Here is a 17,337-nt window from a genome sequence, read left to right on the forward strand (position 1 = left end):
TGGCCTAAGCAGATTCCTTGGGATGCACTGAGGGAGCAGCAGGGTGAAAGAAGCTGTTTATCTTTAGCTCTCCCTTAACTCAGAGATATGAATGAAAACCATGTGACATCATCTGCACCATCCCTAAAGATGCAATGCTCAGAAAGCAGGCAAAGGTCTTCATGCCACCAGGTCGAAATGTAGAACACCCCAAATTCACATGCGCTTCAAGAAATCCTGTACCATTGACACCAGTTAATTGCTTTTGCTCAAGGGACGTCTGATAGCTGGCGCCAGGTAGAAGAACGCAGCTAGGCTGCCGTCAAGTTTATTCAGACACAACCCAGATTCAGCAATCCAGAGTGAAGAGTGAAGGCTCTTATCAAAAGGCCTGCTGTTTTGTCTAGAGGTTTTATCACCACAATTTGCAACAAGAATTGCTGGCAAAATGGAAGCAGGAAAAAGGCTGACCCTGAAGGAAAGAGGTCATTTTGAGGCATGGACATCAAGAGGACCTCTTGATGCATGAAAGTAAATGGCAGAACCTACCTTGAAATCATCATCTTCACTGGAATGCTGTGGCAGTACCCTTATGTGTAATGACTTGGCGGCAAATCGTACCAAGCAACCACATCTGGATAGAATTGGGATGTTCAGGTGAGGGTTAGAATTGGATTTTTCCCTGTACATCAGTGATCCCTAGGAAGATCCTCCCATTTTCTTACTGGCCTTAGGAGGAAAAGGTTCCCATAGATGCAAATAGCATAATAATAATAATAATAATAATAATAATAATAATAATAATAATAATAATAATGAGGAGGAGGAGGAGGAGAAGGAGAAGGAGAAGGAGAAGGAGGAGGAGGAGGAGGAGGAAGAGGAGTTATTTTTAAATAGATCATGACTGAGAAGGGAAGGATTAAGCCTCCCTCCTCTCTAGGTGCTCTGATCCCAGCCAAAAATCAACACAGAATATTGTTAAATGTACTTTTTCTCTTCATGCCCAGCAGGTTTTCATCAGGTGTAGGTCCACATCTAGAACAACCAGATGTACACCTATAATGCAAAATTAGGTGGTTCCAACACAAATTTAAAATACTGCCACTTTCCTTTTCTGTCACTTACGTGTTGTTTCGGTACCCCTGAGGCCTTCACTGGCAAAACTAACATAGATGGCAAACACAGCAATCTGATACTCAGTTAGAGACATCAAGTTTTTCAATACTGCTGTTGAAACCGTTCCATCTACCACCACCTGTATGAAAGCAAAGGTGCCGTTAAACAGGCTTTTAAAATGTCCACGGAGCAGGCTTTCTCCTTCACTTGGAAACAGGCTGTAATTCAATTCCCAAGGAAAGATCTTGAACATTGATTAGAGAAGTTCAGGAGTATTTGATCACTGCTTCTAATAGCGATTAGTAATGTATTTTGCTTAGCAGAATTATGGGAACCTATCGTTTAAGGCTTTACATTATGTAAATCCTGATTCTGCTCACGTGTGTGAGAACAGCCTGTTCATTTTCCATCCTAACCCACCCCCAGGAGTTTTTGGTCTTCCAAAACATACTCAACACAACTTGCAGGCACCAAAACTTTGTCCAGTTTTCTGTTGGGGATCAACATTACAAAAGGAATCAAGATAAATAATATTCCTTTTTTATATGCATGTAGCACACTCATCTAATCAACTAAATGGACAAACTGGTGGCAAGATCCATTCCAAACAGTTTTTAAGTTGTGAATTGCATCTTTTCCCATCTATTAATTATTTTCAGGTAAGTACACAGCTGGGGGATTGTTATTCCAGTACCTCTTCTGGTTGCCCTCCTTTGGTGGGATAATAGACAACTCGGTACTTTTCCACCTTGCCTGGTGCATGAGTCCAACTCACACGGAATCCTCTGGCTGTCACCTCAGATGTGACCAAATCTGTAGGTGCTCCAAGTGTGGCAACCAATGCTCCTAAAGTTTTAGACATCAGAGAAGCAATTATTTCACCACCCCAAAATGATCATCTTGTTCAGCGGCTCACTTTTCTAGATCTTGTATCCAATCTGCTGGTGGGCAACTCAATAAAAAACTCAGATCACTGTGCAGTTGAAACGTCTTGTATTTCTGGAACTCAGGGTCATCCAAAGGAATGGAATTTTGGAGAAATTAAATGGAAGAAGCCTTTTACCCAACATACAGAATTTGTTAAAATAATATGTACTGATGGCTACCACACTGACATTAAAGAATTACTCATGAAGAGAATACTGGCTGCTAGTCACTATGGCCATAGTGTGTTAGTCATGTCGCAAAAGAAAGCGGGATGAGATAGTCTTTTAGCGTGACCTAACATCATTCATTGTATGTCCTTTGAAAAGAGTATATCTCCTGGCTATTCCTACCTTTAATTTCTTTTTCTTGTTCTTCAACTCTCAAGCACACAGTCTTTGTCAGTTCTTCCACAATGGAGTTCATTAAACTGAAGTCAGCAACATTGTAGACATGAGTGCTGTGTGGTTCTGAGGCAATCTCCCTGAGTTCATTTTCATCAGCATTCTTTACACCTGGCATCAGAAGAAGAAACAACAAAGTGCAATTTTACATAATAAAATAGCTTGGCTTGGACATCAGTTTGAAAAAAAAAAGTTTGATTTTTGATAAGACAGTGTGTGAGCCCAACCATTGTGATTATAAACCATGCTTTATGGTTTAGCATGGTGTGTGAACTAATCTACCGTGGCTTATTTGAAAAACCATGGCTTTGTAAACCGATCTGAGGACAGTGTTTGTTCATGGCAGACATCACTTGATCAATGATCAATATGGTCAGGAGAACAACCTGCCTGCAAACTGTTCTTGTTCTCTGGAGGCTTATCAGCAGAAGGTAGATGCCCATCACCTACTCTTAGCAAGGTTGTGGTTCTTATGGCAGGACTGCAACCTCCAGGTTTCTGGAAGGCCACAAGGAGCCAATCCAAGGCAAGTGATGTCACTGAAAAGGTCTTGGCTAAGCTCATTGGTCCCTTCTCTGAGATTTGGGGTGGTTAAAGATGTGGCTGGGAATGGAGCTAATGTTTCAACTTTGAAATGCTCTCTTCCAAGTTAAAACAGCTGCTCTGTCTGGCACAACTCCATTCCAAACTCAAAACAATCCCATTTAACAATCAAAGCACATGTTCTAAACTTGAAACTGCCATTTTGAGCTCAAAACAATTCAATTTTGAAACGTTTTGCACATCCCTACTTAAATCATCCCCTAAACCCCTAAAATAGCCTGAATTCACACCACCAAAATTCAGCTACTTTACTGCTGAGTTTAGGCAGCCGGGAACCACACGCAGCCTGCTGTAACTGCCTGTTACATTGTGGATCCTGCACTGAGCTAGGCAAGGGCTGCATGACCTCTAGAACTTTTCCAATTCCATGACTTCATTGCAACAATACATACCTATAGCAAACAGTTCAATGCCAGCATCTCTCAGGTTTTTTGCAGGAGGAATGACATCATCTTGAGATTTCCCATCAGTGATCAATATGCCAATTTTGGGAACTCCAGGTCTTGAACCTGCATCTGGCTTAAAGTTGTTTTCCAAAATAAAAGTTAAGGCGAGGCCTGTGCACAAAAAAGAAGGGAGAGATAGAGAGAGAGAAAGGATGAAGAGAAGGAGAAGGAGAAGGAGAAGGAGAAGGAGAGGAGAAGGAGAAGGAGAGGAGAAGGAGAAGGAGAAGGAGAAGGAGAAGGAGAAGGAGAAGGAGAAGGAGAAGGAGAAGGAGAAGGAGAAGGAGAAGGAGAAGGAGAAGGAGAAGGAGAAGGAGAAGGAGAAGGAGAAGGAGAAGGAGAAGGAGGAGACAAAGCAAAAGGTTGACCAAAGATACTTATATTGCTATAGCTCCAAGACTATCCAATCTTTTACTAGATATATTGACAGCATCTCATAATGGTTGGTTGACTGTTTCCTCATGGCTAAGAGTTAAGAAACGCCTCTTAATTCTTTCAAGAAAGAAGATGGGATTACCCTCTGCAAAGACTGAGAAAATGATATATACCCACAGATCTCAGAAGGTATGTGTCATGGATACATGAAGCAGCAGTTTTCCATGGGAAAAACACAAAAAGTGCTCCAGGAACCCAAAGCTTAGGAGGACCCAATAAAAGCCCAGAGACAGAGGTAGATGATGAGGAGAGTAGCAAACAAGCTTAAGGCACTACCACAAGAAGATTCTGTATCAGATCAAAATCAGCTCTGGGCCTCTATAAAGCCAACACTGTTGGTTATGTTCAAAAGTTACATGGGCTTATTTCTGGGTCAGTTGCAGTGAAGCAATGGTAAAGCTCCCCTTGTCTTTCAAAGACTGAGGCTCTGTGCAGCTTGTGAGCAGCCTATTTTACCATTTGCATGATCTCCTACTTTGTCGTACCGCCTGGCTTTTAGGCTTCAGGTCCTTTAAGAGGAATGGTGGCTTCATGTTGTTGTAGCTTCCCTCCCCCACTGGAACTACTCAAATGTTTGGGGGGATTTAGGCTCTTCCCCCCCCCCCCCATACAACCGGACAAATGCACATAGTATAAAGTAAAGATGCTGATGGGATGGGGATACAAATATTTTATTTCCCTTTTGCATGAAGTGAGCGGTGGGGATGACTGTTTCTGCAGGACCCCACCTGTGGCAGTTCAGGGCTGTGATTTTTGGTTCGTGTTCTCAGTGTTCTTAAACTGGAGGAAGAGGGGAAAATGAAAATTACCCTCAAAGTGTTTTGAGGAACTGGGGACTGAAGACATTGGCAGGATAGAAGTATTTCCAATATTCCCAAGCAGACTTTTTCTTAGCTTTAAAAACAGACTACAGTTAAGTGTAAGAACCAGTTTAAGGTAGTTGTTAAAGGTGCTGGACTATAAACTAGAGACCATGATTTGTAGTCCTGCCTTAGGCATGAAGCCAGCTGGAGGATATTGGGTCAGTCCCTCTATCTCAGCCCTAGGACAAAAGCAAGGGCGAACCACTAACAAAAATGTTGTCAAGAAAATTGCAAGGACTTGTCCAGGCAGTCACCAGGAGTCACAATTAACTCAAAAGCGGAGTCACAATTAACTCAAAAGCAGGGGGGGAAAGCAATTAAGGGTAGCTAAGAAAGCACGAAGATACTTGCTTTTACTTGAACATACCTTATTATTTTTCTACAATAAATAATCTGGCTCCCAGACAGTGGGCATTTAAAGATGGCCATGACAATCAGAGTAGGGAAACTAATTTTAAGATCGCAAGCAAGACAGATTGTTTCAATTACAGCTTCTGGGGACTAATATTAGAGAACAGCTGGTGTCTGTATGCCCTTGCAGGTTGCTTGTGGTTATCTGCTCACTCAGCAGAATACTTGTTCTCAGGGGCATCGGCAGTTGTGGGGGGTCCAAAAAGCCAGGATGGCACTTATGATTGTGTGATCAAAGCTGCGTCCCTTTATCCAGGTGCACATACATAGGACAGGCTTTGATTGTGTGGTCATGACCACTATCTTACTTCCCACCCTCCTTGCAGATGCTCCTACTTGTTATCTCTCCTATTTCAGTCTCTTTCTTTTTCAAGAGTAGCTGTGTTGACCCCAAGCTAAGCTCAGAGTTCAGCCCTAGACCAAAAGGCCCTTCAGTCACAGCATCCTACTCAGGCACACGTCCTGTGCTTCTCTCTCAGTTAAATAAGATAATACTGCAATAAATCACATAGGATTACATTTTGCCCCAAAAGCATCATTCAGAGGCATCCCTTCTCCTCTTTGCCTTATCGGAACAAGGTCTGTGTCATCCTGCTTTCCTCTCTTCTCTTGATGATAGAGAATATCATTCATTCATGATATTCTCTAAATTGTAGCAGAGTTCAGCTTATAAATATTGCACCCTGAAGGCCAGAGGAGAAAAGAATCAGAAATATAATAAGGAAGCCAAACACAGCAAAATACATTTGCATTTCTGACAGGGTATGAACCGGGTCAATGGCAAATACTATAACTTAAAAAAAAAAATCCATTTCAAAGCAGTCATGTACAAATCTGTACCTGTTAAGGTATTTCCACCCTTGTACGGGAGGTTCCGCACAGCATCTAAGACAGTCTCTTTTGTGTTGTAGGTATTCAGATGCCATTCTATCCTGGGATCACCGCTGTACTGTGCCAGGCCTTGAGAAGAAAGGAAGGTACATTTATAATACTAGTACAATGACTTGTGACAGATGATATGAACATGAAGAGAGGTTGTTTGGCTGTGGCAAGGAGCTTTTGCATTCTGTGTGTTTGTAAGCACCTTCTGGATGAACTGGAACTCCGTTCTTTGGAGTCAGTCATACTAGCTTGGAATTCTGGGAACAGACCTCAAATCCATCCAGAACCCTCATGATTGAGAAGGCTGACAGAAAGAAGATGGCATTCGACCAACTAGGGTCCAATCCTCAAAATCTATGGGTTGCACTCACAAAACACACAGAGGTCAGCTAAGGACTGAGTGCTTGCATCCATAAAGCATGCTAAGCCTGGTTGATTCTAACATAATTATATTTTTGGGGTCTTACCATGGTCTGCAAACTCAGCCCATTTGGTTAGCTTAGGTGCCAGTGGTATGAAGAAACAAAATAGGCTAATTCAGTAACCAAGTTCAATGTGGTATAATGGCTAAGATGTCATACCAGCACTGGCACGATCTTGGTTCAAGTCCATCCTTTGTGGGTGATTTTGGGCCAGTTACTTTCAGCCAGATTGGGTCATTTTTTTTAAGGGGGGAAGGGAGAAATGGAAGAGGAAATGTTATGAATGCCACTTCAAACTTCAGGAAGAATGTGGGAAACAAGTGAATAAATAAAATACATTCAATTTAATTATATATTTATCATTTCATTTTACGTCAGTTTACCCCATTATTAAAGACCAATCCCAGTATAATGCAGACAAAGAGAGATCATAATATGGGCATTAGATGAATCTTTTGGGGGAAAGATTTTCCATAAGTGGGGAACAAACTTAAAAAAGGCTCTGTCCTTTGTTAACCACGTAAAACATTTTCTTTGAAAGGAAAACTCAGAAGAGAGTGTTCAAAACAATCAATCCATCTGGGCCAATACATATACAAAGGAAGACATCCTGTTAAGACCATTACAGTTTTCAGGAATTCCTTTTTACAGAAATACTCAGATCAATCTTTTCAGAGGGAGTTTGACACTGTATTATTTTGGTTGATGAAATATTGCCTGAAATGAAGGAATCATATCAATATAAAAAGTGAGGAAACCAAATCAGACTAACTTACATTGTAAAAAGATTACCTATTCTTGTTTTTTCAGAATCCACATTGAAGGCAGTGACCAGATTTTCCAGGAAAAGACGCACAAGCCTAAAGTTGAATCTGCCGATACTCCAGGACCCATCAATCAAGATAACAATGTCTGCAAAGGCTGGAGTCTTGCATTTAAATTGGTTTTCTGTTAATAATAAAATAACACGGAAAATGGTTTACTCAGTGAACTTTTGCCAGCATAGTTGGCAAATAGGCTTTGCTTAAAAAAAAAAAAAAAAGGAGTTATAGAAATAGAGATATAACCCCAATACATATGATAACAAGTTGAGACTGAAAAGAAAAAAAAAAAATGATATCTTGGCTTCAGACAACCTAGCAGGTTCAGCCTCTCCAGCACTGCAGCGATAGTCATTTTTCCCAGACTGGAAAAAAACTATGATGGACACCATGTTATAGAAGGTCAATTTACTATATTGTAGCTACAGATGAAAAAGGAATTGCTCCTCCATTTGTCTTCATGATCAATCTTTTATTGGGGCTCTAATTTATACCTCTGGGCACCAATTAACTTGAGACGGTAAAGATTTCTGGCACATAAAGCAGAGCAGACAGGTGTGAAAGAGACAATCACTTACTAGATGTCTGATATGAGAACAGAAAAAAAAAGGAAGATGTTATCAGCACAATGCATAGACAGACAAGAGGCAGCAAGAGCTGCATTATTAATCCATATATAGTCATGTTTAATTCAAAAATCCTGTAATAAATACAATTCATGTCTCACTCACAAAGTATAGCATTATAGCACAAATATGGTGGTGTTGTTTGGAAAACAGAAGTCTGGGAAGACTAGGAATTTAAGGATGGGAGTAAGGAACATAGCAATGAGATTTTATCACAAAGGATTTTACACACACACACACACACATATATACACACACACACACATACACACACACACATATATTTGAATGCAACAACAATGCACATCAACAATTCAAGCATATGACTGAATGCCAGCATTCAAACATACCATAGCAAAAGCAGATTTTGTTACAGACAGCACATGTTAGGTTATAAAATACAGTATATAAAATACTGTACTACGGTGATAAGTACTCAATTGCACTAATGCTATACACTGAAGATATTCTGAGGCAAGGAAAAGCAGTAAGATTTCATTTTTCATAATTTTGTTCGTGCAGGCTGCGCTGAAAAGGAGGAAAAACTGGCATTAATAAATGTCAGAAATCAGAATGAGGCTCAAATGAATTCTGTAGGAAGATGTAGGTAATCATTGTTCCAAACACATTAATGGCAATTTTCCCACTCATTTCTGTAGGGATCAGAGGTCCAAAGAGGCACAAATGAGCAACCATTAGATATAAGAAACTTGTCAATATATGTGTTTTTCCTCTTGATGCATCTGCATTTTTAATCAATGCATCTGCATTTTCAAACCTCGGTTCATTACCACAGATACTAAAAAATCAATTTAATTACCCCACCGGGGATCCCATTTGCAATAGTGCAACCTTTAGAATAAAGGTAGATGAGTTTGTAACACTTGGCTGTGTCTGCAGACAATGGAGTTTTCATCTGGCATTCTTATATATATATTGCTTGGCCCTGCAGGGCAACTTTGGATCCAGAAGTGAATGATACAGTAAAGCAAACTTCCTAGTTCCCGTCAAGAACTGTAACCCTAAAAAATATGGCAACTCCTAAAGCAGGGAAGCATGAGAACAGTACATGAGTGGAGCTAAAATGTTCCAATATGTTGTCACCTTGGATGGATGGATGTCAATTTCTAAACAATTGCTGAATCAACAGGCACTCATCTATTTGAATTGCAATTGTGATCCCCCATGCTAGAAACTCAATGGAACATCCTTCTGAGAAGCCATGTATAGGACTGCATTATTCACTGGATTGTATAATGGCTCTAAATATTTTTATCTATATATTTAGAAGGGAAGGAGAAATATCTCTCCAATTGCATGAAATGTAAGAGCATGAATATGGGGGACACTCAAACTTATTGCTGGCTGCTGAGGATTTTCCAAGGGTAAGAATTTGAGATTGGAAGCCTCTGTCTAATCTTGGAAAGGAAACAATATTAATACCCCAAGCATCGTAGGACTGTTCTCTAAATCTAGTTAGTCTGTCTTGAACCCATTATGGATGAAGGCTTTAAATATTTAATCTTCCCATCTCATTTTTTTAGTTCAGTTTGCCTTTAGAGTCCACTGGAAATCCCATTTCTAAATCATCTTCTTCCAAAGGAACTTTTTTTTTTCATACGATGCATACAGCTAAGATCAAATTGAAAAAAATATATATTCTGATAACATAAATCAATTCACAAGAGAAAACAACAGCTGGATTTGTCGCAACATTTTGTTTCAACTCTGTTAGAACAAAGCAATCCATTATTTAATTCCACAGAATTTATATTAACAAATCCCATATCATATTCTACAAAACCTGGAACAGATACAGCTCATACTTGTAATGAACTTGATCAAAGCTACAAAGCTGCTTTTGCATACCCACTAAGTTTCCATATTTCTTTTTCTCCTAACATTTCACTTGAGCTTACAATCAGATGCTGAAAGTTCTTGAAACGGAATAACATTTGTGAGATATTTAAAACCCTGATATAATTTTGGTGCTCAAAAGACAAAATCATACAAATAAAACAATAATGTCCAAAGTCAAAGAGAAAACAAGTATTTATTTTTATCTATTTCAACAATTTAAATTGTTGCCATCTCACACAGTCTTACTTAAACCATTTTAAATCTCAAGTAATCATTAATCAAATAATCAATTCAAGTAATCAATATCAAGGAGTAACTAGTAGCACAGTACTCACCAACTGAATTCTAGTACAGTTCATCACAGAAAACATCCCCTTGCCTAACCTAAGTTGATTCATAAAGAGATATATCTCAACATGGTTTAGAGCCTGTTCAATGGTTATGCTGAATGCTGAGAATATTTGTAACTCGTCTGCTGAATTTGTTCTGATGGTTTTTAATATGACTTTAATGTGGTTTTATATATTTGCTTTGTTTCTTATTTGTACTGTGCTGTTTTGTTGATGTTTTAATGGTTGTGAGCCACTCAGAGTCACTTATGTGAGACTGGCTATACCAACTGAATGAATGAATGAATGAATGAGTGAACGAATGAATGAATGAATGAATGAATGAATAAATAAATAAATAAATAAATAAATAAATAAATAAATAAATAAAACATAAGATAGATGACAGCTGCCCACCCTTTCACCAAGACTCTCAGGACATGTGAATATTTGATTCAGAACTCTATTTCAAAAATTATTTGATCAAACATCTGAATTAAATCAGATTTCAAAATCAAATTGGCAAGTAGACTTGACTTGCCACCAAATGATCTCACTGTTTGGATTATTCTTAGATGTTCCCAGAAATGGGGGCTTTTTAGATCAGCTTGGAAGTCCAAACTGAACTGACTTGATTCAACCATTTGGTTTGGGAGTCAAATCAGACAGACTTATTGAATAAAAATAAAATCTAATTGGACTGCAAATCTGAATCAAACTGATCATTTGAATAGGATTTTTGTACACAACCTTTCTATTAAGGGCTGCATAATATAGTTCAGGGGTGGGCAATCCACAGCACCCATGCTCCCGAAATGTATGCTGTCCAAATTCAATAGCAAACTACTGAATCATGGCAGCACTATTTTCTAAATGTTTTAGCCAGAAATGAATAAAATAGGTGAAGTCAGCCTCAAAACACTTCAAACACTTCTTAACATAAAATCAAGCAAGCCCTCCCCAGTACGAAAAGGGGCAGAAAATTCTGTCCCCACCCCTCTGGCAGCATCACTGTATACCCCTGCAGCATTAAGCCCTGGGAAAAAAATAGTTTTTGAAGAAGTACAGCCTGCTAGCTGCAAAATGTTGTGCTATTCCTGGCTAATCAACCACACCAATGCAGTCTACTGTAGCTTCTGCATTCTGCATCCAAAATTCCCAGAAAGTTCCTAGGCTGAGAACAGCTTTTGTATTGGAAGATTTCTTTTTTCTGGGATCTTCCCCATTCGGATGTGTGTTCCTCTCATTCCGGAGAACAAAACAGTGGAAGGAATGATTTGATCCAAAAGAACCACATCTGCCTGTTCTCCAGAGAGATGAGCCAACAACCAGATACTTTCTGCAGCTGCAAAATTACATGTCGGAAGACAGATAAAAGCGTCAGATCTTGTTAAGATAGATGAGCTGGTCTTAATAATCAGTCTGAAGTTTGTTAACAGTGAGTTACGAATAAGATCTGGGAATGCTTGTTACCCTGCACCAAGCAGCAAAGAGTCTTAATGTCATTAGCTCTGGTTACACCATGGAGTAAACAGCCCTGAGCAATTTAGATATTCCCCTTGCCCCAATATATTTTCCTCTTTTAGTCACCTCCCCCATGCACATTTCTGGCATTTATTCTTTAAGAAGGTTTAAAAGAACCCCCACACTTTCATTCTGGCTTTAATTAAAGCACAGTGTTATTTTTTATTTGTTTGTTTGTCTAATTTATATAGCCACCCATCTCACAAAACAAGGGTCTCTGGGCAACATACAACAAATTCATGAACAGCTATCAGTGCAGTACTACAGGCTGGGAATTCTGAGACCAGAGAATGGCAGGTTGGAGAAGTCTCTTTTAGCAGACTTTACTAAAATTAAAGGTAAGTTTGATCTTTTGTGGATTTTCTTAAACCTATTACAATGCTATTCAACCTGGAATGAGCCAGTGCCAGAAACTGGGGAAATTAAAACGATATGAAAGACCCTCGTGCCTCAGACATGGAGCTTTATCAACTACAAACACAGACTGATCTAGTAAACTGACTACCTCCTAGGTTGACTGGAAGGTATTCCACATTCAGTTTAAATAAATAAATCTGCAAACTTAAGGGGCCACCTGATTTAATTTTACCTGACATGTATTTATTGATTTGCAAGACTTATAATGTCACTCCAACTGAAACTGACCCTGAGTGACTTAAGTACCTATTTACTTAAAAAGCACAAAATCTAAATCATAAATAACAAAACAACAGCAGATTGATCTCTAAATTACTGGAGGGAGCAGCTCACAACGTCCCCAAGGCTTGTTGGAAAAATAAGGTTCTGCTGGCCTTTCTGAAACACAGCACGGGAGGGGCCATCCAGATCCCAAGGGAATGTCATTCCACAAAAGGGGGCAGTGATTAAAAAGGTCTCCCTCTGAGGTTCCTGCAAAGGGCAATCTCTTAAGTGAAAAGACCTGAAGTGTCTCTTCACTTGAGAGGACAAACTTTAAGCATTCTGGCAGATTAGCTCGTCTTAATTCGGGACCATAACCAGCACTAAAGAGAACTTTAATTTGTGTCTCAGAGGGTTAGATTAAAAATAAAGAAATAAAAGAAGAAATGAAATGGAGCCCAAAAGGAGAAGTCAAAACCGAGGATAACAAAGAGAAAAACTTGTGGAAAGCTCACTAAAAGAGCTGCTGTTCCAGCACCTGATCTTCCAATGTTCTACCTCCTAGGTAGGAACACACAGGAAACCAACTGCCTGTTGTATCCTTGGGTGAATGACCCTTTTAAATTAATGAATCTGTTTAATGAACGCCCACATGGATTTGGAAATATTAATTGTTTAAGACATAGCTCATCTGATGACTCAGGTTGCTCATGATTATGATTCCATTTCCAAACTGAATGCCAAACCATACTTGTAGCAAGAGACTGAATCTGAAGAGAATTCTGCAATGACTGTAGACATGGAATCAATAAAATAACAAACAGCTGCGCTGACTAGTTTCATGAAAGTAAATTAAATCCCCCAATTTTTCAAGCATATTATTCATCAGAGGAGTATAAGAATTTGATTGTCCAGCCAGGTCGTATGGATTTCTTTCTGGAAAATTCAAGTTTATCTCTTCTTTGGGAGGTCACTTACTGGTAATATATTCAGATTTAGATAAACAAGGAAATGAAAGTGCTTCCTTCTGAATTTTCCTTCCTTCTGAATTTTGGCTACCACAGACTAGCACAGTTCTCCTTCTGCAACATCTGCAAACGTTGGTAGTTAGGCTACAGTTGCCATCAATAAGCCAACACTTCATATTTATTCATTGATTTATTTAATTAAATTTCGAGGCTGGCTGACCCCTTGACAACTCTAGGCAGCTTACAAATAAAAGAAAACAACATATATTAAAAGAGCATACAACTGAATGGAAGACCAATAAGCAAATAAAGGTTGTAAAACCTGAGGGACTCCATCATCATTCTATTCCAAGAACTGGGAGAACAGCCAAGTTTTAAACAGTTTGCAAAAAGTCAGTAAGGTGGGAACAGTACAGATCTCTGGGGGATTCCATTCCAGAAGGCAGGAACCGCCTCTGAGAAGGCATGTGTCCTGTGTTCCACAAGATGACACTGTTTGACTGATGGGATCTGGAGCATGCCTACTCTAGCAGACCTCACAGGATGGGTGGAAACATACAGAATCAAGCGGTCCTTCAAGTACACAAGCCCAATGCCATGAAGAGCTTTATAGATAATAACCAGGACCTTGAACTGCATCTAGAAGCCAACTGGTAACCAGTGCAGTTCATGAAGCAGTGGGGACACCTGTGCGCACTGTGACACCCCCATCCCTGCCCACACTGTTGCATTTTGGACCAGCTATACCCTCCACGTGGTCTTCAAGGGCAGCTCCATATGGAGCATACTGTGGTAATCCAATCATGAGGTAACCAAGGCATGAATGACTGTCTGAAGGACTTCTCAGTCCAGGAACGGGTGCAATGGCCCTCTTGGCTACAACTGCCACCTGTTCTTTTTGCTCAGTGGTTTCAAACTGTACCTCATTGCCCTAAAACAACTTATTGTTTATCCATTTGTGATTTGTGCTTCACACTAAGTTTTTCTTTTTAAAAAATGCTAGCACAGCATGCACCAGAAACCCATATAGCGTTTTCATATTCATCTCTTGGCCATTTGCATTCATGTTAATAAAGTAGCATGCTTAGCTCCTATTCAGCAGCAAAGTGGCCAGCCTGGCAGGGATGCATCAGAGTGAACCAGAATAATCTGCTCTACCTTGTGTTGGAAATCTTGACAGTACAAGGGAAACCACCACTGGATTAAACTGATAAAGTTGATAAAGGTTCTGTCGACATTCATCCCCTATAGGAAAAATTCCAAATAGGAGTGCAAATCTATTTGCAGGCTGACTTGGATCCCTAGTGCTTTCAGGAAACCCTTGTAGTAAGTCCCACATGTTCCAAGTCTGAAATTTTCTAAGCAGCAAATATTGCTGTAGAAGTAGCATCTCACTCTGTTGCATGGGGCAATTTAAATGGTCATTGGAGGGAATGGCTGGCACACCCCAAGTGCCTGGTCTCCCGGCACAGTGGCTAAACATCAAAACTGGTCAAAAGGCCCAAAATACATAACAGAATAAGCAGCTTTCACCTACTGAAAAACACCAGAATACTTGTGTTTCACTCTTTCTCAGTTCAAAATGAGCTGCTGGCTAGCAGAGAAGCATACTGGGTTCTCTCCCAATAAATATGTCTGATTCCTGTAGCGTCCTGACATCTTTACAGATCCATACAGAGTAAGAACAGCCTAGTCAAGACCTGCAACATTTTAATTGTGAAATCAGAAGACTTGGGTAATGGGTGGATTAAATGGACAATCTAGAAAATCTAGAACAGTCCTAGGTCAGCCTTCCCCAGCCAACGTCCAGAATTCCAAAACATTGTGACCTCCCATGCTAGTTGGGAACCATGGGAGTTAAAATCCAAAGCATTTGGAAGGCACCAGGTTAGGAAAGGTTTCTCTAGGTAGTAACGCTGATTTCTTTCCTGTACTTTTAACTGCATTTCCTTGTCTATCATGGCCCTGCTACTGGAAATCCCTGCAGTTCTAAAGGAAGTTTCTTTTTTTATGTATAGGCTAGGTTTCAGCTAAACAATGTGATGTGTCTTTTTTTGGTCAAAGCTTTTCTTGGAACATAAGCCACGTCTGTATTTTGCAAATGGTGCTGTTGTTTTGATTAATGATTCCCTTTCCCAGTTTTTTGATAAATGGCTGTGAATGTTCTATAGCTTTAATCATCCCTCAAATCATATTTTGAAAAAGAGGACCCTTAAAAATTAAGTAGAACAGCCCCTTCCAATGAAAGAAATGAGGAGGCACCAAGCCTTGGGGTGCTTAGAGTCAAGCTAGACTTGTGGTGAAAATTCCACAATTAAAGAGTCGGCGTGTGTGTGTGTGTGGTTTTTTTTTTAGAAAAAGGCTCTTTTTGTAGAAATGCCTCCAAGTTCTATGTGTACTTAAAAAGTCATCGCTTTGGGGGTGATCTGTCTTTGCAATTATTAAAGTCCTGAGTGACATCTTGCATTGCTTTTGTTCTGACCAATGGGTGGAGGAGACAATTAAGATCATTTTGGCACTTTGCTATCTTACAACGTGGCACATAAACTCCTGGAGGAGAGAAATGAAGAAAGGATTTGCAAACTGGTGGAGAAAATTAGGGGAAGGAGGGAAAAACATGAAGTTGCTGGACCTCTCCTAACAGAAGTATTGCCCTCCAGGAAGGAAGAAGCTTCTGGAGTTGTTCAGACCTATGATTCCATAGTTGGTTTTTCAGATAACGAGAAATCCACACGAAAGAAGCATTAATCATGGCTTAAGATATGCAAATTTGAGATTAATGAAGCATTCCAGAGCTGCTTTTATTGACTTGCATAGAAAGGCTCTTTATCAAAAAAAAAAAAAAAAGATTTAGTTATGGAAGAGTTATCTCATATTCCAGTCATAGACATTTGCGGGGATGAGTCAAAAAGTCAAAATGCAAACAAAAAATTGAATGACGCCTGCCCCTTTTATTTTTTACAGAAGTCACAGATGCAACACACATAAAAAAACGAGGTGGGGCTTTCATCCCATTGTCATGGCTGCCATTTTGCCTTTTGACTCCCCCCCCCCACACACACACACACAACACTCCTGCCTCTGAATCATCATTCTGCTGAAAATAGACTCACTGAAACTGCTGTTTGGGGAATGTGAGTGTTAATGTGTCAATATATTCAAACATCAATTATTAAGTAGCAGTCTAGGCAGGGAAGAAGGTTTTTCTACAGGAAAATGACATGAGAAAAGATTTAAACCCTTTCTCTTACCCTGCTTTCCCAATCCAGTGCTTGTTCCCTCAATGGCTGATTTTACAGAAGTTGTTTCATTTGGGGAATTCTCACATGATATATTCTGACCTTACATATTCACAGTGCAGAGAAGCAAAGAACTTTATTCTTCTTCTCTTCTCTTCTCTTCTCTTCTCTTCTCTTCTCTTCTCTTCTCTTCTCTTCTCTTCTCTTCTCTTCTCTTCTCTTCTCTTCTCTTCTCTTCTCTTCTCTTCTCTTCTCTTCTCTTCTGCAGGCCCTGTACATGCATCTCAATACAGGAAAGCATATTCTTCTGGCTAACCTCATTATCAGTATGGAATACTAAGATGGTGAAAACAACAACAACCCAGATATGTTAACTCTTTTGCTGCCAATTAGCAACTATTAGCAACTGTGTGTACGTATGCATATGTCTGTGTGTGTGTTTTACTGTTAACAACTATTAGCAACTGTGTGTGTATGCATGTATGTATGTTTCAATAGAAGAGAACATATGTAGCTCAGGGTGGAACTGTGGAGTCCTTGGTGCTCTCTGAGCTTGGTTGTTTGATTGCAGACGTTTCATTACCCAACTAGGTAACATCATCAGTGCCAGTGAGTATAGGGCTTGCTCCCTGTTTATATACAGTACCTTGCCCTGCCAGTGTTGGTGGGGGTGTGGTTTAAAGATGATTCAGAAGGCATTATACTTGACATCGACAAGCAGATCCTCCATGAATTTATCTGCTCCTCTTTTAAGATCATCAAAATTGCTGACCACATCTGTTGGCAGTGATTTCCACAATTTAACTCTGCATTGTGGAAGAAGACATACTTCCAATAGAAGAGAACATCTGTAGCTCAGGGTTGAACTGT

At 39.7% G+C, this 17,337-nt stretch overlaps 1 protein-coding gene across 5 annotated transcripts in view; it reads right to left on the reverse strand.

Moving 5' to 3' along the window:
* COL14A1 (collagen type XIV alpha 1 chain) overlaps window positions 1-17,337 on the reverse strand; it is a 136,887-nt gene that overhangs the window by 85,270 nt on the left and 34,280 nt on the right. For all 5 annotated transcript variants that reach the window (XM_088149005.1, XM_088149004.1, XM_007433931.4 and 2 more), the window contains 6 exons: window positions 7,275-7,430; window positions 6,019-6,138; window positions 3,419-3,583; window positions 2,373-2,534; window positions 1,790-1,941; window positions 1,105-1,234 (listed from right to left, as the gene is read on the reverse strand). In XM_088149005.1, coding sequence (XP_088005131.1) covers window positions 1,105-1,234; window positions 1,790-1,941; window positions 2,373-2,534; window positions 3,419-3,583; window positions 6,019-6,138; window positions 7,275-7,430 — 885 coding nt within the window. The remainder of the gene's footprint in view (window positions 1-1,104; window positions 1,235-1,789; window positions 1,942-2,372; window positions 2,535-3,418; window positions 3,584-6,018; window positions 6,139-7,274; window positions 7,431-17,337) is intronic.

This window comes from Python bivittatus, unplaced genomic scaffold, assembly GCF_059951505.1.
Source record: "Python bivittatus isolate LINGU-HERP-01145 unplaced genomic scaffold, Pbiv_v1 ctg000590_np1212, whole genome shotgun sequence".
NCBI classification, from domain to species: Eukaryota; Metazoa; Chordata; class Lepidosauria; order Squamata; family Pythonidae; genus Python; species Python bivittatus.